This window comes from Ranitomeya variabilis, chromosome 1 (assembly GCF_051348905.1).
Source record: "Ranitomeya variabilis isolate aRanVar5 chromosome 1, aRanVar5.hap1, whole genome shotgun sequence".
Taxonomy (NCBI): Eukaryota; Metazoa; Chordata; class Amphibia; order Anura; family Dendrobatidae; genus Ranitomeya; species Ranitomeya variabilis.
In genome coordinates this window covers 163,136,927-163,161,378 of record NC_135232.1, presented here as the reverse complement: position 1 = coordinate 163,161,378, position 24,452 = coordinate 163,136,927, and the positions used below count along the sequence as shown (strand labels likewise).

General features: G+C 41.7%; 1 protein-coding gene across 1 annotated transcript in view; it reads right to left on the bottom strand.

The window, feature by feature from the left end:
- The window catches only part of CAMK4 (calcium/calmodulin dependent protein kinase IV), a 354,738-nt gene extending 330,868 nt beyond the window's left edge, over positions 1-23,870 (bottom strand). Inside the window, exon 1 of the mRNA XM_077290272.1 lies at positions 23,454-23,870. Coding sequence (XP_077146387.1) covers positions 23,454-23,620 — 167 coding nt within the window. The 5' untranslated portion in view covers positions 23,621-23,870. The remainder of the gene's footprint in view (positions 1-23,453) is intronic.
- Between the last annotated feature and the right edge of the window lie 582 nt (positions 23,871-24,452).

Genomic DNA, 24,452 nt, shown 5'->3' with positions numbered 1-24,452 from the left:
GAAAAATCTGCAGTATGAAATTACTTGATGTGAGTTTGAAATCCACATGTCAAATTACTCGGGAATATTTTCTTGCAGTGTCTGGATGAGATTTAATAAAATCTCAACCATTTTGCTACAACTGTGATATACAGGAGATTATCTGTCTGCAAATGCAGAATGTACCAGTGTATGTAGTGTATGAATGTAGCCTTATCTTGAGACAATAAATAGGGAAAGAGAATATGTCCTTTGACAAGAGATCAACTTTTTCTAATATACTAGATAAAGGACTATTTAAAGGGAACCTGTCAGCAGGATTATGCACAGTAACCTACAGTGTCAGGTTGGGGCCGTTATACTGATTAAAATGATACCTTTGCAGATGAAATCCGTCTTGTGGCTGTTGTTTAATCTTTATTTTCAGTTTTGAGGTAATGATATCCCCGTGCTCTGGGGCGGCCTGTGGGGGTCTTCATGTGGTGCTCTGATTAGGTATTCATAAAGCAGACTGCTGACAGGTCACTGACCTCTTAGTGACCTGCCCCTTAGTTTGCATAATGAATATCTGTACATACTAAAAAAAATCCTCTGCAGCATAATCGCATGTTTTTTGCACCAATAATATCTGTTCTTCATGTTATTTAGCTAGAAAAAAAATCAATTTGAAAATGGCACCTGCAGCACCTGTGCAGTAACAGCTATCTATATAGCTGTGATTCGATAGCTGCTAGTGTGCATGCGCCAGTGGCGCCATCTAACTCCTCCTCAAAGATGGCGCCGCAAATTTTTTTTAAGTATGTACAGATATTCATTATGCAAACTAGGGGATGGTCACTGAGAATCAGTGACTTATCAGCAGTCTGCATTATGAATACCGAATCAGAGCAACACATGCAGACCCCCCTCCAGGCCCGCCTTAGGGCACAGGCATATCATTAACTCAAAAATTAAAATAAAGATTAAAAAACAACCACAAGACGGATTTCATCAACCCAGGTATCATTTTAATCAGTATAATGGCACCAACCTGACACTATCTGTAGGTTACTGTGCACAGTCCTGCTGACAGATTCCCTTTAAGGCTGAGGATTAAATACTGGCATTGCTCCTTGGAGCTCTGACAATTATCAAAAGGGAAGAGTTGGAGAGAGGTAAATGAGGAGGTGATACATCAAAGGTGCCCCAAAGACCCCTCACTTATATGTAATAAAACTGTTTGTACATAAAACAAAATAGTTAAATTCTGTACCACAGGCACCTCCCAACTTCTGAAGAAAAGATGAAGGACATATTGTGTGGAGCGCTTTGTATGCTGCATTTTGGGACACACATCTTGACGACTCCCCTAAGCCATACCATTTTATTCATCCCTGGCCAAATAAATAAAATGTTATAAAGTGATGGACAGCCCCTTAAAGGCTGTGTTCACAATACTGCTAAACCCTTCTGCTGTCCTGTTCCATAGGAGCAGAAGAACTGAAAGCAGGTAGGAATGAATTCATCATTAGACACACACCAGCCGAGCACGACTTTCCCCACTGAGTATAATGAGCTTTCTGTTCAGGTGTCCATCATACTTCCAACCTATATTTTTGATCTTATTTTTTTAATTTATTTTTTATTTTAGCCCAGTGATTGGCTGCAACAGTTCTGTGTGTTGTAGTCGTGATGTCACTGCTGCAGCCTCCAAACAAGCACCAGCAGAGAGGGAGCGCTGAAGCCGGCGGAGGGTGAGTATAACTGGTTTAACAATTATTAACCCCTTAGTGACTGAGCCAAATTTTTTTAAATCTGACCAGTGTCATTTTATGTGGTAATAACTCTGGAATGCTTCAACATATCCCATTGATTTTGATACTGTTTTTCATGACATATTGTACTTTATGATAATGGTAAATTTATGTAGAAATTCTCTGCATTTATTTATAAAAATATCAGAAATTTTACAAAAAAATTACAATTTTTGAACTTTGAATGATTATCCTTTTAATCCACATAGTCATATCAAACAAAAACATTAATAAATAACATTTTCCTAATGTCTGCTTTACATCAGCAACATTTGTAAAATGTTGTTTTATTTTGTTAGAATTTTAGAAGGTTTAAAACTGTAGCAGTAATTTTTCATCTTTTCAAGGAAATTATTATTATATGGCATTATATGGGGCATAATATTCTATGGAGCATCTTATGGTCCATCAACCTCTGTGCAGCATTTTATGGAGCATAATATTCTATGGAGCATCTTATGGGGCCATCAACCTTTATGGAGCACTATATGGGGGCATATTATTCTATTGAGCATCTTATGCGGCCATCATTAACCTTTTATGCAGCATTATTTGAGGCATATTTTAATATGGAGCATCTTATGAGGCCCATCATGAACTTTATGGAGCTCTTTATGGAACACTTAACCTACTGATGTCTCAATTAATATAACTTATTGGTATATATTTTTATTTTTGAAATTTACCAGTAGCTGCTGCATTTCCCACCCTAGGCTTATACTTGAGTCAATAAGTTTTCCCAGTTTTTTGTGGCAAAATTAGGGGTCTCATCTTATACTCGGATCGGCTTATACTCGAGTATATACGGTAAGTTTTGAAGTGACTTTGGGGGACCTATATATTGGAAAACCACAAAAGTGACACCATTTTAAAAACAGCACCCCTCAATGTGTTCAAAATTGCTTTCAGATAGTTTATTAACTCTTCAGGTGATTTTGAAGCTACCATTTGAAGCTCATCAAAAGATTGCCAAGAGTGTGCAAAGCAGTCATCAAACCAAAAGGTGGCTACTTTGAAGAACCTAGAATATAAGACATAATTTCAGTTTTTTCATACTTTTTTGTTAAGTATATAATTCCACGTGTTAATTCATAGTTTTGATGCCTTCAGTGTGAATGTACAATTTTCATAGTCATGAAAATACAGAAAAATCTTTAAATGAGAAGGTGTGTCCAAACTTTTGCTCTGTACTGTACATGCCCTCCATTCCCCTGTACTGTTTCCTCATACATGCTCCCCATCTCCCCCTTTGCTCTTCATTTTGTGTCCTCAAATCTCCCCCACACATTAAATCCCCCCACTCAAATTCTCTCCACACACATTAAACACACCATCCCCACTTAAATTTTCCCCGCACACAATAAATCCCCCATTCCCACTCAAATTCTCCCCACACACAATAAATTCCCCCATCCCCACTCCAATTCTCCCCCACACAATAAATTCCCCCATCCCCACTCCTATCCCACCATAGTAAATTCCCCCATCCCCACTCCAATTCTACCCCACACAATAAATTCCCCCATCCCAGACACATTTAATCTCCTGCCAAAATAAATCCCCCCATCCCCACTCACATTAAATCTCCCACCCACAATAAATCCCCACATCCCCACTCACATTAAATCCCCCCACAATAAATCCCCCCATCGACACTCACATTAAATCTCCCCCATAATAAATTCCCACTTCCCCACTCACATTAAATCCCCCCCACAATAAATCCCCCTATACCCAATCATATTAAAACCCCCACAATAAATCCCCCCATCCCCAGTCACATTAAATCTCCCGCCACAATAAATCCCTCCATCCCCACTCACATTAAATCTCCCACCCACAATAAATCCCCCCATCCCCATTCACCTTAAATCTCCCACCCACAATAAATCCCCCCATCCCCAATCACATTAAATCTCCCACCACAATAAATCCCCATCCCCACTCACATTAAATCTCCTCCCACTCACATTAAATCTCCCCCACAATAAATCCCCCATCCCAACTCACATTAAATCTCCCACCCCCCACAATAAATCCCCCATCCCCACTCACATTATATCCCCTCCATAATAAATCCCCCATCACCACTCACATTAAATCTACCACCCCCCACAAGAAATCACCCCATCCCCACTGACATTAAATCTCCTTCCCACAATAAATCCCACCATCCCCACTCACATTAAATCTCCCCTCCATAATAAATCCCCCCATCCCCAGTCACATTAAATCTCCCCCCCACAATAAATCCCCCCATCCCCACTCACATTAAATCCTTTCTTTGATACAATTGATCCCTGGGAGCCGGCGCACTGCAGCTTCTCTGTGCCGGCTGTCAGCTTGACAGTCGGCACAGAGAACAGCTGACTCCCAGTCCGGGGCGGCAGAATGCTGCCGCCAGGGGAGACACTGAGGATTAGGCAGCCCGACTGCTCCCCCCTACCGGCTGCCCCCCCAGATACACCTCTGTCAGGACCCCACTATCAAGATCCCAGGGTGCCAATGGGTATAAAGAAACCCCCACACTCTGTAAACCATCTAGATGCTGTAGTCATTTTTATGTGTCACAAACTAAATAACCTGTTCTGTATATATACTGCAGGTTTTTAGATATTGGTGTTATCAAATGTTGGCATCCTTGTTCCTAGAGAGTGACATGACGTTGCGTCATGAGCCAGCGGCAGCCAATGATTGGCCCCTCTTTGACTGCAGCTAATCAATATTCATTCAGGGTGGGCATCGGGCCTGACGAAATTGTAAGGCTATGTGCACACGTCAGGATTTCTTGCAGAAATTTCCTGAACAAAACCGGACATTTTCTGCAAGAAATCCACATGCGTCTTTTACGCGTTTTTGTGCGTTTTTTCACGTTTTTTTTCCGGAGCTTCCCAATGCATTAAATAGCGGGAAAAACACGAAAAATCGGCAAAATTAATGAACATGATGCGTTTTTTACCGCGATGCGTTTTTTTTGCGGAAAACAAACGCATCATGTGCACAAAAATTACAGAATGCATTATAATTGATGGGATGCATATGTATGCGTTTTTATAGCGAAAAAACGCGAAAAATCCTGAACGTGTGCACACAGCCTTAAGGCTGCAGCTGATGAGTGGGACATTAAATGGCTGCAGCTTACACGTGACACAACATCATGTCACTCTCTGGAAGCAATGACGTCATCGGTGTAAGGCCACGTCCACACTAGCAGTATTTGGTCAGTATTTTACATCAGTATTTGTAAGCCAAAACCAGGAGTGGAACAATTAGAGGAAAAGTATATTAGAAACAGATGCACCACTTTATCAACCCCTGACTTCCTGTTGATGTTCGATTCATCCAAAAAAGGGGATAATGAAGCTGGTGCTGATGGTGACGTAACAACCTCACAACAACCTGACTTTTTTATTATTTATTTACATACATTGCAATTGATCACAAAAAATCTTTAGGTGACACATTTTTTGTACATCTTTTCCACTGTACCTGGGGCAGCCTAAAGTCCCAGATACTGAGAATACAGCCAGTAAGAAGCCATTGGCAGGGCTGATCTGGGTGAACTAACACTTATCAGTTCTGCTATGTCAGGTAGATACCCGGCTGTCAAGTGACCGTTCAGTCTAACAGAAGCATCGGCAGTGCAGTAGGGATTCTCAAACAAAGCGTCATCAAAACGGAAGTGGGTAAAAAAAGAATGAATAGTTAGGCCGGGATCACACATGCGAGAAATACGTCCGAGTCTCGCATGGTAATACCCGGCACTGCCGCCATCACTCAGGAGCGGAGAGTGCGGCCGCATAGCAATACATGTGGCCGCACGCTCCGTTCCTGAGTGACAGCGGCAATGCCGGGTATTACCATGCGAGACTCAGACGTATTTCTCGCATGTGTGATCCCGGCCTTAGAAAAAATAGAGAAGGAATGGTAAGGAATCTTTAATTAAAGTAAACTAGAAAAACAATTAAATTATTACAATAGATAGATATTTAGGATTCAAATCAATATTAGTTTTGAACCACCTCTTTATGGTTGTGGAATACATAACTCTCAATACTATTATAGAAAAACATTTTATTGTATTACTCTGAAGCACAATTCTGTGTTACATATTATATTCCATGCCATGAGAACTCATTTTTCTTCAAGACATAGTAGAATACTAGTAGAATACAAAGCAGAATGCCAGTTCCACTTAAAGTGAAACACCCACAGAGAGACATGAAGTCTCATCTTCAGGAAAAGTACAAAATCAGAGTACGCAAGAATATTCAGTATAACAAGATGAGGTTAAAACAGGAAACAATGATAATATACAGGAGCAGGACAGACAGGACTAAACCAAAGGAGCACAAGGCTATATCTGGCAACTTTAGGCCGGTTTCACACGTCAGTGGCTCCGGTACGTGAGGTGACAGTTTCCTCCCGTACCGGAGACACTGACACACGTAGACCCATAAAAATCAATGCATCTGTTCAGATGTCATTGATTTTGTGCGGACCGTGTGCGGACCGTGTCTCCGTGTGCCAAACACGGAGACATGTCAGTGTTCGTGGGAGCGCACGGATTACACGGACCCAATAGAGTCAATGGGTCCGTGTAAAACACGGACCTCACACGGACATTCTCCGTCTGGGGTCCGTGTGGCGTGCCGGAGACAGCGCTACAGTAAGCGCTGTCCCCCCCACATGGTGCTGAAGCCGCCATTCATATGTTCCCTGTAGCAGCGTTTGCTACAGAGAAAATATGAATGATAGTGTTTAAAATAAAGATCCATGTGTCCGCCGCCCCCCCACCCCCTGTGCGCCCCCCCGCTGGTCGGAAAATACTCACCCGGATCCCCCGTCGGCAGTCGCTCCTTCCTGGTCTGGCCGCGGCTTCTCTACTGTATGCGGCCGATTACACTCATGAATATGTGGCTCCACCTCCAATAGGGGCGGAGCCGCCTATTCATGAGTGTAAATGAGCGGCCCCACGTGACCGCATACAGTAAGCCGCGGCCAGACCAGGAAGGAGCGACTGCCGACGGGGGATCCGGGTGAGTATTTTCTGACCAGCGGGGGGGCGCACAGGGGGTGGGGGGGCGGCGGACACATGGATCTTTATTTTAAACACTATTCTTCATATTTTCCCTGCAGCAAACGTTGCTACAGGGAACATATGAATCGCAGCTTCAGCACCATGCAGAGTGGGTACCACACGCTCCGTGTGGTACCCACTCGCCATACGGGCGGCACACGTGTGCCGCAGGTATGGCCTCCGTGAGTTCCCAGGCACACGGACACGGATAACTCCGGTACCGATTTATTCCGGTACCGGAATTATCTGGACGTGTGGGACAGCCCTTAGGCCGGTTTCACACGTCAGTGGCTCCGGTACGTGAGGTGACAGTTTCCTCCCGTACCGGAGACACTGACACACGTAGACCCATAAAAATCAATGCATCTGTTCAGATGTCATTGATTTTGTGCAGACCGTGTGCGGACCGTGTCTCCGTGTGCCAAACACGGAGACATGTCAGTGTTCGTGGGAGCGCACGGATTACACGGACCCAATAGAGTCAATGGGTCCGTGTAAAACACGGACCTCACACGGACATTCTCCGTCTGGGGTCCGTGTGGCGTGCCGGAGACAGCGCTACAGTAAGCGCTGTCCCCCCCACATGGTGCTGAAGCCGCCATTCATATCTTCCCTGTAGCACCGTTTGCTACAGAGAAAATATGAATGATAGTGTTTAAAATAAAGATCCATGTGTCCGCCGCCCTCCCACCCCCTGTGCGCCCCCCCCGCTGGTCAGCAAATACTCACCCGGATCCCCCGTCGGCTGTCGCTCCTTCCTGGTCTGGCTGCGGCTTCTCTACTGTATGCGGCCGATTACACTCATGAATATGTGGCTCCACCTCCAATAGGGGCGGAGCCGCCTATTCATGAGTGTAAATGAGCGGCCCCACGTGACCGCATACAGTAAGCCGCGGCCAGACCAGGAAGGAGCGACTGCCGACGGGGGATCCGGGTGAGTATTTTCTGACCAGCGGGGGGGGCGCACAGGGGGTGGGGGGGCGGCGGACACATGGATCTTTATTTTAAACACTATTCTTCATATTTTCCCTGCAGCAAACGTTGCTGCAGGGATGATATGAATCGCAGCTTCAGCACCATGCAGAGTGGGTACCACACGCTCCGTGTGGTACCCACTCGCCATACGGGCGGCACACGTGTGCCGCAGGTATGGCCTCCGTGAGTTCCCAGGCACACGGACACGGATAACTCCGGTACCGATTTATTCCGGTACCGGAATTATCTGGACGTGTGGGTCAGCCCTCAGGCAGTAAGCTGGAAGCTTAAGTAGGGTGTGGTGCTCACCAATTGGCTGGAGCAGGGAGCTGATAACTCCAGCTGAACAGTACACACATCCATATTTTCAGACAGGAGGGCACTGCAGGTCCACAGCCACCCTAATCTCAGTGGCTAGACAGAGCAAGCAAAATCCAGATCTTCTGTTTCCAATGTCTCTTCTATCACCTGAAAACATTACTGACCACGGTGGCACCTGGCGACAGAAGCAGATGCCGCAGGAGCAGGACCTGGTGGATGTGACAGTTACATGCAGATTTTCCCCTGGATTTTCTTGCAAGGGGTGAATTATGTGCTGGATGAACACAAAGAATTGATTTTATAATTCGTATTGCAGGGACTGAGGGTTGAGAACGGCATTTTGGAATTTGGTTGCTTTGGTACCGAGGTAGCTTGTACAATCTCTGTCTTCACAAAAAATCAATATCAGCTGTATCATATCTGGATGTCTTTGGCCAGATCCACTGTCTTGGTTCTGGAACCAACTGATCCAGGACAGACTGAGAACCGGCAAAGTGTAAATAATGTTGGGATACTTGGACACTTACAGCGTTAGGGCTCATACTTGCGAGCAAAACGGACGAGTGCAATCCAATAAAATAATCGGATTGCACTCGGACCAATGTTAGTCAATAGGTGACATTCATTTGCGTTTTTTTTCTCAGCCGAAATCGAACTGAGAAAAAAATCGCAGCATGCTGCGATTTGCTGCGATTCTCGGATGAGAGTCGCCAATGTAAGTCAATGGGTGAGCGAAAAAAAATCGCACAGCACTCGCACCATGCGAGTGCTGTCCGATTTTTACGCATTGCTGTTCTTTGAAAATTCAGTGCAGTGTACAGTAAAATTACACTGACAGGTTAGAATAGAATAGATATATATACATAGAATAGGTATATATAAATATGTCAGTGAGACACATATATATACATATTTATATTTAATACAGAGAAAGATAGCAGAAAAGCCGGTAATTCAATTGCCGGCTTTTGCTATCTCCTTATCAAACTTGACAGGATATGAGACATGGATTACATACAGTAAACCATTTCATATCCCTTATTTTTTTACATATTCTTCACTAATAATGTTACAAGTGTCTGAGTGTAAAATTTGGGAGCTGTAGCTGTTAAAATAATGGGTTAATTCACGGAAAAAACTGGCGTGGGCTCCCGCGAAATTTTCTCCGCCAGAGTGGGAAAGCCAGTGACTGAGGGCAGATATTAATAGCCTAGAGAGGGTCCATGGTTATTGGCCCCCCCCCCGGCTAAAAACATCTGCCCCCAGCCACTCCAGGAAAGGCACATCTGTAAGATGCGCCTATTCTGGAATTAGCCTCTCTCTTCCCACTCCCGAGTAGCGGAGGGATATGGGGTAATAAAGGGTTAATGTCACCTTGCTAATGTAAGTTGACATTAAGCCTGGTTAATAATGGAGAGGTGTCAATAAGACACCTATCCATTATTAATCCAATATTAATAAAGGGTTAAAAAAACATACACGCACACATTAGGAAAAAAATATTTTAATGAAATAAAGACACAGGGTGTTGTAATATGTTTATTATACGCTCAATCCAAATGATGACCCATATCTTCTGTAAGAAAGTTAAAAAAACAAACAACAATATCCCATACCTCTCATGTCCCACACTGCAAATCCATCTGAAGGGGTTATATAATTTTACAACCAGGAGCCTGCTAATGCAGCTGTGCTCCTGGCTGTAAAAACTGGGGATGAATGGAATGCAGGGGAACGCATTTACCTAGACTTGCGGTGCTGCGCTCCCTGCTGGCATAACCTCATATGAACTCAAGCGTGGGAATTTTTGAGAATATTTTCTCACGCTCGAGTTCATATGAGGTTATGCCAGCAGGGGGCGCAGCACCGCAAGTCTACGATGCTATTTTATTGCAACCTGTCAGTGTGATTTTACTGTAAGCGCACAGGAATTGCCGGCTTTTCTATCTATCTATCTATCTATCTATCTATCTATCTATCTGTCACATATATATATATATATATATATATATATATATGTGTATATTTATGTGTGTTTTGAACAATATTTCGTTGTAAAACGATGGGTAAATGTCAGAGAACTGCTGTATGTAAAAGCTCATGTTAAAATCGAATTGCACACGGATTGCATACGGATGTAATACGGATGTCATACGAATGTTGCGATAAAATAAAAAAAATCGCATTGACATCGCATGACACTCGCATGACAATCGCATGTTTTACCTCTGTTTTTTCGGTCCAGAAATTGGACCGTTTTTTTTCTCACATATGGGTATGAGCCCTAATGATTTCTCTACAATACAACAGGTCGATCGATACATATGCCTGAAAATACTCACCAAATATACAACGTGTAAACCTAACAGTCAATATTTTTTAAATTGCCTCCCCACATTTCAGCAACCATAATGTTTTATTTTTTTTTACTAATGTGGCTAGATGAGGCCTGTTTTTTCATGAGGGAATTTCTATAATTTTTAGAGCTGTTTGGGTGTGCATTAAAATTACTATGTATTCAAACTTTTTTTTCAAAGTAAATTTGGGAAAAAAACATTTTGGCTATGTTCACACGATGCGGTTTTTGCTGCGGATCCGCAGCGGAATTGCAGCTGCAGATCCGCAGCAGTTTTCCATGCAGGGTACAGTACAATGTTACCCTATGGAAAACAAAAACCGCTGTGCCGATGATCCTTTTTTTCACAGGCAAATCCGCGCGGATTTGCCTGCAGAAAAAAGAAGTACCATGTCAATTCTTTCTGCGGATTCCGCTGCGGGTTTCCAACAGCACCAATAGGAAACTGCAGTTGGAAACCCGCAGTGGAATCCGCAGTAGAAAAAGGACACAAAACCGCAGAGAGAAGCACCGCCGTTTTTCACTGCGGATTTTCCCGAAAAAGGACCTGAAAAATCCGCAGTGAAAAAAGGATCATGTGAACGTAGCCTTAGCCTTTTTTTTTTTTTTTATGTTGTTCAGTTTTCACACTAAATAACCTATTTAACTAATTCTACAGAGTGTTACTGTCATGACATATTTTGTCATAACATTATTTTGTTTTATGCAATGAATGTGTTATAAAATACATTTTTATACTAAATGTATGCACTAAATATCCTGGAGTTTTTAGGGGAACATTTTTACTTTCCTTTTTTTAATTTTTTTTTTTTTATCCATTTTTGCCTGATATTTTAGAATAATTTAGATTGTTTACATATGTCCCCAAGAGATCAAAAATATATCTATGAGATTTTTTTTTTCTTTAATTATGTAGCTTTAATTTTATGCAATTATGTAGATTTTCACTGTAGCTGGGGCATCCATAGGTAAATCAGGCCTCTGCCATAACACATTTTACTGACAGACGTGATCTGGGTCTGCTAAGACTGAGCATTTCTTCTTTTCCAGGCAGGCACAATGCGATCATGCAATCGCCCAGGATTAATAGAAAATTTGGCACTGGCAATACTTACTGGGAGGGTACAGACAGCAGAAGGCCTCTGTTCAATAATACATGGGCCCATTGCAGTCCAACAGCCAATCATAATGACCAATTCCACCTGCTTTGGAGATAGAGGTGGGCTTTCTTACCTCTTGATAAATGTATGTTGAGGTCCCAGGAACTAGACCTCATTCTAATGAAAGGGGAAGCCAAGTGCCTAGAGCTGATCTGAAGTACTCAGGAGTGGCCACTCAACAGTGTCCGAATTGGTGGTGTTTGCTCCATACATAGTATTGATTTCGGGTGTCGGACCCCACTGATCTGATATTGGCAACCTACTGTTAGGATAGGTCACATATCATTTCAGTGCACAATCACTTTAACATGAGTGCCTTTTTTTGTTTCTGAGCACATTTGAACATGATTTAATTCTCGAGAAAGTAAAAAGATCAGGCAGGCAAAAATTAATCTGTCCTGCAATTTTTATTCCCAACATCAAACCCAAGGAGATTTTCTGGCAACCCTCATAGACTTAAGATTGTAAGCAGATCTTGTCTAAATCATTGCATGGAAATCTGATGACACTTGTAGTAATTGGTAAATATGGTCTTCAGATGTTCTTACGTAACACGGGCTTCATTTATCGATAACTGGAATCAAACAGAAACCTGAGTGTATATACCGTACACCGTACACAATGCTATACATACTGTGCAATCCTTAGTCTTTTCACCCAAGTAGCAAACGGCCCTGTGCATCCACCCAAGTCCTACCCAAGTAATCCTCCAAAATACACAAGATTACACAACATGCTCAAATAGCGTATCCACAACATTGTAATGACCGAGTCATGTCGCCTGCTCAGACAATAAGCAATAATAGAAATTTATGTTACTACACTTATGATGAATGCAGATATAATCTGTGTGTGGTTACTATTAGTCCAAAGTATTTACACACTCTTTCACTGTTTACTGAACTGTCATCCATCTAAAGTGACCTCTACCGCATTCCTCTACAACTGGTTATACTCACTTCAGTCATCGTCAGATCAATAGAAACAATTTTAGAAGTATATTATGTCTTCATGTTATATATTCAAGCATTGTACAAATGACAGGGCACTGGAAAGCGTTTATTTAGTACAATATATGTTTTACTTATTGTTGATTATAGCAACAAACTATGTAAAAAATCTGAGCAATTTAGTGATATTCTTAATTTTATTCATCTAAAGCGCGACATCACTTTCTTGTGTATTTTCATGTGGTTGCTTTGGTCTAGAAGTTGTCATGTAACTAACATTTTTGTAACTGTCTATTCACACCAAACATTGGGCATATAGTTGAGACAAACATTGGGCATACAGTTGAGACCGACATTGGGCATACAGTTGAGATTAGGAAAAACGCCTGCAACTTCATGAAACCAAGTTGAATAAGCTTGCCAATGACTTTCATTGTGAGAACACATAACTTAACATATCCTTTTTTTTAAGGGTCCAATATATATACCTCTTAGGCCTCTTTCACACTTCCGTCTTTCTTTTTCCATCACAATGCGTCATTTTGTGAAAAAAAGGATCCAGCAAATGTTTCTGCTGGATCCATTTTTTTCTCATAGACTTGTATTAGCAACAGATTGTGACGGATGGCCTTCCATTTCATCCGTCGTGCAATGGATCCGTTGTCAAATTGCTGTCTGTCGGGCGGAGACAACGCACAGCGGAACGTTTTTTCTGTATGTTGGAAAATCGCTCAGCGACTGATCCTGCGCTGTCCGTCGTTGGCTATAATGGAAGCCTATGGATGCAGGATCCGTTGCTGACTGTCAAAAGCAGGAATCCAGCGACGGATGCCGTCTTTTGAAATTGAGCATGCGCGGAAGAATTTCCCGTCAGGGAAATTCTCTCTCGCTCTCTCTTTTTACTATTGATGCTGCCTATGCAGCATCAATAGTAAAAAGATATAATGTTAAAAATAATAAAAAAAATAAAAAATCGTGATATTCTTACCTTCCGGCGTCCCCCGTGACCTTCTCACAATGCTGCCGGCAGTTCCCGTTCCCAGTAATGCATTGCGAGACAATGACCTGTGATGATGTAACGGTCTCGCGAGACCGCTACATCATCGGGTCATTTCGCAGCAGAAAAATGCGGCGAAGACGCATACAAAACATGTGCACATAGCCTCGACGGATCCGTCACAAAAAAGGGACCCAGTGCATCCATTTTTTACAATCTGCACAGGATCTGTCTTTTCAACATTTTGACGGATTGTGACTGACTGTAAAAAACAGAAGTGTGAAAGAGGCCTTAATCACTGAATTGAGGTGTATACAATCCAGCTCCTCGCCATGCAGTCTGTCTTTACAAATATTTGTAAAGGAATGGCTCTTTCTAAAATACTCACTGAATTTCAAGCGTGGTCCTGTAATAGGATAGGTGCCATTATGGCAAGTCAAGTTTGTAAAATTTCTTCCCTCCTAAATCTGAACTGTGTGATATTATTAAAAAGTGGAGGTGTTTAAGAACAACAGCAAAAAAGCCATAAAGTGGCAGAACAGAGGAAATTACAAATAGGGGCCTGAGTGCTGAGTCACATAGTTCATAAAGTCACCATCACTCTGCTGACTGAATAAGTGCAGAACGCCAAGCCTCCACTGGCTTTGACATCCCCACGAAATCCGTGCACCAGAAGCTTCATGACATGGGGTTTCTTTACTCGGCAGCTCCATGCAAGCCTTACATAACCAAGCACAATGTCAAGTCTCAGATGGAGTGGTGTAAAGCACTGCGACACTGAGAACGATACCTGCCTGACTGTAATGTGCCAACTGTAAAGTTTTGTGAAGAGAGGGATGTTATATTGATGGTATTGGCCTATGTTCCTTAATTCCAGTGAAGGGAACTCTCAATGCTTTAGTATACTAAGACATTTTGGAAAATTGTATTTCTAACTTTGTGAGAACAGTTCGGGGAAAGTCATTTTCTGCTCCACCATAACTATGCCCCGGGTGCATAAAACAAGGTCCCTAAAGGCATAGTTCGGTGATTGTGTTGTGACAGAACATGATGGGGAACCTAACCCCATTGAACAATTTTGTGATGTACTAGAATGAATTGTGAGTCAGTCCCACATCAGTGTCGGACCTCACAAATGCTCTTCTACATGAATTTGGGGCAATTTTTACACACAAACTCCAAAATCTTGAAGACAGTCTTCCCAGAATCTGTTACAGCTGCAAAGGAGGGACCAACTCCATATTACTGTCTACAGATTTAGAGTGGGAGGTCAGAAAGCTCCTGTAGGTGTAAAATGGAGATGTAAAAATACTTTTGTCCCTATAATGTATGTCGCAGATAGTCTTTAGGCACAGACCGTACGGATATCTCATGTGAACAGAGCTTTACTCAAGGTATTATTTGTCTGCAACCTGAGCAGAATCAGACATTGTCATGCATCATTCAAACCCCATAAAAATAATGGAAAGCGTCACACAACCGCATCCACAAATATTACAGGGGCAGACTTATAAAATCGGTCTAAAAGAATAGCTTTCCGTGCTGCCCACAGCAACCAATCACAGCACAACTTTCATTTTACCACAGCAGTCTAAGAAGTGAAAGTTGAAAGTTGAAGCTCTGGTTGCTCTGGGCAACAATAGCTATTCTTTTAGACAGTTTTAAACATGAGGCCCAATTAACAGATTGGAGAAAAAGAAAAATGCACAACTTCATCGACACAAAAGTTACATCGTACAACATTCTTTTTTTTTTTTTCTTGACAAGGATATGAACTGACCAAAAACACAGTTGGGTTCCTGGCCCTGCTTCATATTTCATGTAATTACACCCCAAGGAAGTATGATAAATAAAAGGAACAGCAAAGTTAATTATTTTGCAAATATTCTGCTTTTATTTTCCACTGCATGTTAATTTATGTAATTTATTCCCTAAACGCTTTCATTTGCATAACTTCAAAGCAGAAAAAGAAATTTGATTAAAAAGAAATAAGACAGTAATTAATCCGATAAATACAGAGAGCTGCTAAAGTAGTACAGTAATGTAATTTATTGGACCAAGACACTTGGACAGAAGGAAAACACCAATTACTATCGGCCTTGCTTCTAAAAACACCAATAGAAACTTCCCAGTAAATTTCAAATGTAATTTGTGTGCCTAGAAGAACTGGAAAGAGAACCCGAGGCTTCATTCAGATGTCTGTGATTTTCACTTAGGCGGAAAAGTATCATCAGTGTTTTGAATTTGAGTATTTGTTTGCTCAATGTCAGGTTTTAGCGTCAATGTTTTATCAGTGTTTTTCAAATATGGAAAAATAAATAAAATAATCTTAATCATGGACAGCAAACAGATGCCATCCATGTGCTGTCCATGATTTTCACAGACCCATAGATTTGTATCGCCACTTTTCATCTGTAATGTTGATAAAAAAAACAGACATGTCTCCATGATTTTTTATGGACACACAGTCCACAAAAAACATGGAAATGTTAACAGTCCCAATGTCACAGGTGTGTCTCCTCCTGATGTGAGTCCTGGAGGATCTGGGATCAGAAGGGTATAAAGTTTATTAGATCGCAGGTCCTCTTTAGGATATGGCTGTCGTTTGCCTTGGAGTGGATTTACTTTCATTCTGTGCCATTCTTCTGGAAGGGAATTTGGAGCTTGAGTACCCAGCTACATACAGCACCTTGTGACCATTCCCATCCACTATAAAATACCACTGCTTGCTTAATTCCTTGCCGGTTATAGTTCATCTATACTGACCTCTTTGAAGGAGTCTGTTGCAGCAGTAAAGTTTCCTGTTGGGGAAGCTGAGGAGTGTCATTTGTTGTGTCTTTTCCCATTGGCTGTCGTACCTTCATCGTGTTGTCTTATTGCAGTAGTATCTTGCTAGCCTACGCACTAGACAGGGTAAGTTCAGGGTCATCGAGGCCTTAAGCACGATTGCACACGGGGGGAAGGACCCGTCTAGGGATGATAGGGAGTGCAGGGATCAGACTCAGATTTATGTTAGGAGGTGACCCCTCTCCCTTCTTCCTGTCGCCAGGGATTCCTTGTACATCTTCCCAGGTGTTGTGCCACATGCTGGGCGTCCTCTCAGCCTCAACGTGACACCCATCAACTATAGTGGGTGCATGTTCTATTCATGTAAACCATGCATAAAACACAGACATGAAACATAAATGTCTGAATGAGTCCTTAGAAAGTGACCTGTATATAATGTATCATACTGTATGATACATACTCATAATAAAATGCTTATGCGGGGGCTGGGGTTATAACATCTTCTGATAATAGCCAGCTCATTTATAGACAGCGAACCTAACACTCGCTCAAAAAACTTTACTGAAATACCTTGGAAAAATACCAGAGGTCACCTGATTCTGCCACTGTTTTTTGTCAATTTGTGTTGCATCACACCATTGTGGTGATATTCACATTTATTGCTTTTAGAGATCAAGATGTGTAATCGCTGCTTGTAGTGTAACTGGGCTTTTCTTCAGGTTATTCCCTGTAGGTTTTGTGCATCATAGAGGCATGGCATTCACACAATCCACATGATTTAGCTATAGTAGATATAGAATACCAGCTTAATAAATATAGGGAATATTGAGATGATGTCAAACATTTTATAAATATGGTTATAGAATATTTATTGCAACATAATTATTTTTGATTAACAGGATTTTTTTCTACAAACTGAAGGACCCCTGAAAAGGTCAAACTTTATGTTATGAACTTCATCTACGCTGGTATAACCCATACATGCCCTCTATTACATGGTATGGTCATTTAATAGACACCATGTTGATAGTTTGGGGAGATAACCAAACAATTTTTCCAGCCTTGTTAGAATATCTCAGTATCAACAAGATGAATCTGAAATTTCCTGAAGCAGTCCACGAAGATACAGCCAAATTTTTGATATACAGTTAAAGGGAGCATTCCCATCTCCAAGATCCTTTCCCAATATGTCGTAGGTGTAATAATAATATTAGCAAATACCTCCAATTAGAAATGTAGCATAGTTTTCCTGATTCACTATGTCTCTTTCCTCATGTGCAGGCATTGTAGGACCATGGTTGTGACCAGTGAGATAATGACAGCTAGTTGTTAGTGGATATAACCATGGAGACCTAAGGTCCTGCAAAGCACTTAACATGAGGAATGAGACATCGCGAATCAGAAAAACTATGCTACATTTCTAATTGGAGGTATTTGCTATTATTATTATTATTACACCTACTACATATTGGGATAGGATCTTGGCGATAAGAAAACCCCTTTAAATAAATATACAATAGAACAAGCAGGTGTGCTTAAAACAGCCATTTATCGCATGCCCTAGGCAGGAAGCAGTATCTTGAGAGTGAATATTTCCCACCCAAAACATATTATAAAGTTATCAATACCAATAGATGAGTATACTCGCATTAGAAGAACTTGTAGAGACTCTGTGCCAGTGCCAGGAAAATGACAACAGACTGTGGAAATGAGGTTATAAGGATTGGATTCTCCAAAGAGTACAACTTCATACGAATGAGAAGACACTGGAGTCCTGACTTATTAACGCCAAAATATAAGTCAGTGAAATATTAACCTGAACAATATAACATTTACTACAGAGTTCAGCTTTAGTTACAAACAAATCCCTAACACAGACAACAGATATTTACCAGTTTTAAATCTGAATACACTATTGGAAGACAACTTAAAAAATGGCATGCGTTCTGAAGCTAAAAGGGGCAAAACAATTGGCAGTATTCTATCACCCAATGTACAAAAAAAAAATAACGTCCAAAAATATGAGGAGGGAACCGCTGTAATGTGTGTACATATACAAAAAAATAATGTTGCATTAAAGACCTTAGGGAAAATGAATATGAGATAATTTCTTTTATGAATTGAAAATCCCATAAATGTTGTGTGTTATAGAGTGATCTCTTTGTAATCGAAATATGTCAGATGCATGAAGAGTAAACTAATCTAATAGCATTGCAGAAGGCTTATATGATATCTTAAATAGCACCCCCATGATTTATTTTCCAAAGCTGTGTGAATGTGCATGTAGTGTACTGTGGGTGCATTAATTTACTCACCTATCGCCGTCTCCTCCAGGATCCAGGGCCATTCTGCTCCTCATCTGAGTGACGTCACCGCTCTTCAGACTCTTGGGGTCACGTTGCGCTCTGTGGCTTTTACACTATAAGCTTAAGGAGTGTCAGAACGAGGCACCATCTGCTTACATTGTAAAAGAAACTTCCGATGCATTTATAGAGCGTAGAGTGGATAGTCTGAAGAACGGGGATGTCACTGAGAAGAGGAGCAGAACAGCGCTGGATACCTGAGAAGACGAGAATATTAACACATATGCTACACTATATACACATCTATACAGATTTGAAAAAAAAATAAAAAAAAGAATCTTTGTGGGAGGCATTCTTTAAATAAAAAAAAAAATATATATAACCTAGATATTCATATGCATAGTAGAAATCTAGATTGTTTCTGTTTTTTTACAGTATTGAACATATAGAAGTAGCAATATGCATACAAAAAATGTCAACTTAGAGAAATAGATGTTTGCTGAATATATTACAGTAGAATGTTACAAGATGTTACAATTGTGAAGAGTTAATGGCACAGGTGATATGTGACGTGTGAGATCGCAGGTGCGTGTAACCTGGCTTCTAGTCTCCCACACATGGGGTGGATCTATTATTTTTGTTTCTGACTCCAAATAGAGTACTGGCTCAGTGAAGTGTTATCATTTGGAATTCAGATAATAAGGACCATTATACCATGTTTTTAAAATTACACTAAGAAAAGAAGAATGTATTTCAACTGATGGGCTGAAACGGCTTTCCATTTAAAGTGGCAAATATCAGTCTTCTGACCAAGAAATACATGTTAAATCCCCTAAACACGTACCTCTCTCTGTTGGCTCAGGAACAGTATAAACAGACTGAGTACAAAACCTAAACAGTTAATTTTGATAGTCTACAGTGGAAAAAGATCATTACAGGCAATCTGTCAGTAGGATCTACCCTGTAAAGCCACCTATATGGGCATGCAGGTCACAGGAAGCTGAATAAAATGATGCCTTGATCTCTGAGATCTGATATCTTGTTCCAGAGAAATCCACATTTTTGTTAATATGTAAATGAGCTGTTCCAGGCTATAGGCCGGACATAGATCTCCCTGAGAATCTGTCTCCAGAGCTTATTTTAAATAAAAGGAGACGTTGCCAGTGTGAGTCTGTTGATCAGGAGAGCAGACTGTCAGTCATTACATGTCTCACGCTGGTAATACCCCTCCTTTCATTTAAAATAAGTTCTTGAAGGCGGATTTCTTTGGAGATCTGTGTCCAGCCCATAGATCTTAACACATATACATATTAAGAAAAGTGTAGCTTTCTCTGGAATAACAAATTAGAACACAGATATCAAGGTATCATTTTATTCAGCTTCCTATGACCTTTATGGCTTAGGAGGGTTGATCTTACTGACAGATTTTCTTTAAGAGTGTAAATGAAAATTAATGCTGCTGCAACTTTGGAGGGGGAAAGGATTTTCTGATTGCTTAAAAAAGGACAAGATACACATGGTGCCTACAGCAAAATACAACAGAAACTGCAACCAAATTTTAAAAGGAAAGACTTAAAATAAAACCCCAACAAATAACATGTGAAAAAGGCATAAATGGTCACAAAGAGGGTGCAGGACTTGAAGATTGCATGCAAGGTTGGGAAAGGAAGAAGAGTATTTCCTCCTGCTAATTAAAATAGGCGAAGTTGCCATGGGAAAGGTAGTGGAACAAAGTCAGAGATTATATTTTTGCTGCAAAACCCACCACAAAGAAATTGTGTTTGGCCAGAACAATGGAAGAGATGATGTCTGCCCTGATGTCCCATAGTGGAAGAGGTTGGTTCGGTGTGAAGATAACCTGGGAAGCCTGACTTGTAGCCATAAAATTATGAAGCATACCTTCAAGTAACTACATAACCCAAGCAACTTCCGGAGAGAGGCAGCGTGGAATGGAGAGCAATAATCAGAAGGTTGATATTTGGTGGCATGGACAAGGTGGCTTATAATTCACATTTCCATACCCCTGAGGTGTTTCTTGGAAGTCAGTGTCCCCTGAGAAATTGTCATAGAAAGCCTAGGATTGGGAGGTCATGTTTTTCAGTTTTAATTTATGCTTGAATGCAAAACTCAAAGGGTACAAGTCTAACCTTGGCTAAATCTTCCATGGTCACCATAGTGGGAGTTTTATGTTAAACAGTGTTTTTTGTATGAAAGTAAATAATTGTACCCACAGGGTTCACACTGTTCCTCATAGCAGCTGGTCAAAGTGGAAAAAGCTTATAGGGCCAATAATTAATGTGACCCGCGCAGTTCCACTAGCACTTTATAGAAGTAACAGGGCCCAGCAATGGCTGCTCACCTAAAGCTACCAGCAGAGCGAATAATACATTTTGTGCTAAATGGTTGAGTGTCTCACACTGACTAACGTCAGCCCAGAGGCAGCCTCAAGCCACCCTGGTTGAGCGTTGTAGATTGTTCCGGTAATTGGCATGTTTTTTTTACATTTGCTGATATGATTTTCTATCACTGTTTGTTGTCACACTATTACACAAAGCATCTGCGGCCTCTAATAAGACAAAGAGTAGAGTTGGGAGAAAGTGCCTGCTTTCTTTCAATTACTCTCATAGTCTTTTCCTGTTCCTTCTGACAAACTACCTTAATTCTGAAAAGTCTTTTTCGTGGTTTGAATCAATAAACAATTTTTATTGTGTCATATTATAGATTTAGTAATGTTTTCATATATTGTAGCTGAACATTTAATCAATACTTGTAATTACTCCATGATTCCCCTTTACATACGGATACCACAAACCTAATTGTACTATTATTTCATCAGAGAAGAGAGAATAGCATGGTACAAGGATCTAACGTCTCAGTCACTGGACATCAGACAATAAGGGACGTATGCCATATCAGAGCATAGTATACGATTTTTTATGACAACCTACTTTAAAAAGAGTTTGTAGCTAGGAATTAATTGCAATTTTGCACCCCTAAGCCCCATTTAATATATGTGTACATAGTGCACAGACTAGCCCTCCAGTTTAAGTCTAAGGCTAGGGTCACACCGGCATATATTCGCTCATCCGAGATAAATGGGCCAATTATTCTAATCCCATACTCTGATCAGAGTGTGATCTGATTCTCTTGGATGAGAAGAAGATGGAGGAATTGCTCCATCTTCTCTATTCTGTGAATCCACGGAAATTGGACTGCACTCCGATGTCATCCGTGTGCACTCAGATGTTTTCCAAGGACTCAATGACTTGCATGGCTGAGTGCGATACAATAATCGGATCCAACTTGAGCATTGAGCGATTTTTTCCTTGGATCGTCTCGGGCCAAGGAAATGATTGGACATGTGCATGGCCCCATAGAATAACACTGATCAAAGTGGGATCCAATGGAGCACACTCGTACAGAAAATACGGCCATGAGCACGAGCCCTTAGTGTGACTTTTTAAACATTTGTCTCAGTTACCGTCATTATCAGTGGCATGCAGTATAAATGGCATCAAATCCCATAGAATTACTAACAGGATCAAAAACCATATTCTAATTTAGTATTCGCTATAGCAATTATTAAAAAAAAGATATTTGCTTACAAAGACCAATTTCCCTGCAGGTGACAAGTTTGTTTATTGTGTTATTACATACTGATTCTATGTAGCTGTCAATAATTACATGAAAAGACGTAAAATCATCCTTATGAAAAAATGCTAATTTGCCATTAACATTTGCTATTTGCATCCAAGCCAAAGCACGACACAATCTCTCCAGTGCAATATTCCTTCCTAGTACCAGTATGAACATATTATCATGTGTGCAACCTGTAAAGCGCTGCGGAATATGTTAGCGCTATATAAAAATAAAAATTATTATTATTATTATTAGTGATGACGAGCGAATATACTCGTTACTTGTGATTTCTCGAGCACGCTCGGGGGTCCTCCGAGTATTTTTTAGTGCTCGGAGATTTAGTTTTTCTTGCCGCAGCTGAATGATTTACATCTTTTAGCCAGCATAAGTACATGTGGGGGTTGCCTGGTTGCTAGGGAATCCCCACATGTAATGATGCTGGCTAACAGATGTAAATCATTCAGCTGCGGCAAGAAAAACTAAATCTCCGAGCACTAAAAAATACTAGGAGGACACCCGAGCATGCTCGAAAAATCTCGAGTAACGAGTATATTCGCTCATCACTAATTATTACAATATTATTATTATTATTATTATTATTATTAAAACCTTTTCACAAGCCAATGCACAGAACATGTCCAGCTATGTCTTCCCTGTTCCAAGTGACCTCAAGAAGGTGGAGACAACATCTGATCTCCAACAGGGGGCAACAAGATTAATCCTATGCATCCACCTGCTGTGCAACAAGATACAATCACAGCAGCATAATGGCTAATATGTGTGATCTGATGGAGGCAGCACAGCCCTCAGCTCCATGCCTGCCCAGGCAGCCCTAGTGGCAGATCACACAGGTGTAATGGCTTACTAGCAGGTAGGCTGCAGCTCCTGGGCAGATCCTTGGCTGCTGTGCTGAGAATGAGAAGGCATGGTGTCCCCAAAGACTTCTGTAAGAATGGGATGGCATTGTTATCATCCATGCTGGTGATGATCAGCACTGTACCAGCCCCTGGCATCCACACGTCTCCCAGATCATGACAGTGACTGTGGGCTGCTGTGTGCAGGGGGAGATGCCAGGGCAGAGGACCACTCCTAGACATCATAGGCTCCACTTACCGTCCCAGCTCGGACTCCAGCTCATAGTAATGGGCCAAGGTGTCCTTGTTGGAGCCATCGATCCAGTAATCCGGTGCAGAGCTGCCAGACCTGGAGGAAGAGGAGGAGGTAGAGGAGGATGCTGAGGAAGACGACGAGGACGAGGAGGGGAGAGTGACTTTCAGCATCTCGGGGAGGTAGAGGAGGACAGGGCTGCCAGGAGGGGGAATGAGACACAGGCACTCGGCTCTGCTCCTCAATCACTAGAGCACAGCTCCCAGCCAATGGGGCAGCAGCAGAAGGAGGAGGCAGCAGCAGGCTGTGTGTGTGCCCAGGACCCTGGCCTCAGTGTGGCTGGAGAGGGCAGCCTTGGGCACTGTGCACATGGATGTGGCTGGCTGGCCTTGCTCCTTTCAGCACCCACTGACTGCCAGCCCTGCAGATAACACGCTGGGGAGGTATTTATAGGCACTTGGAGTCTGTTTAGAGGATTTGCTGCCATCACTACCACTGTGTAAATCTATGACAATGTCCTTCTCTTTATAATTATCAACGAAATATGAAAATAAATCTATGTATTAAAATGTATGATGAGAAGGATGTAGGTAAGAAATAACCATTCACCAGGGAGAAGGCTCAGAGACAGGAGAGCAGGACACTGACTATCCTTCCATCAAGCTGCCCTTCAAGGAGTTAACATGAATAATTGATAGGCAGGGAGGGAAGGCAGGGAATCTCTGCTTCCAGGACTACGCTCCCTATCATTACTAGCCCTCTGGAAATCACAGACAGCTAGTAGTGCCTCAGCCGCCGTGCCCCTGGTTTCTAATGTAATCTCGGATCTGTCTGTACTCAGAAAATCATAAATTACGTGACCAATCGGTGTGATACCCAGCCATGTACTCCGCACAGCAGCGTATGGACGTGATGTGTAGCCAAATGCACCTGCACAGATGCGGACTAGTATTGATGAGCAGGGCACCTCCTACAGTACCAGCTCCAATATTCTTCCTCAGCACC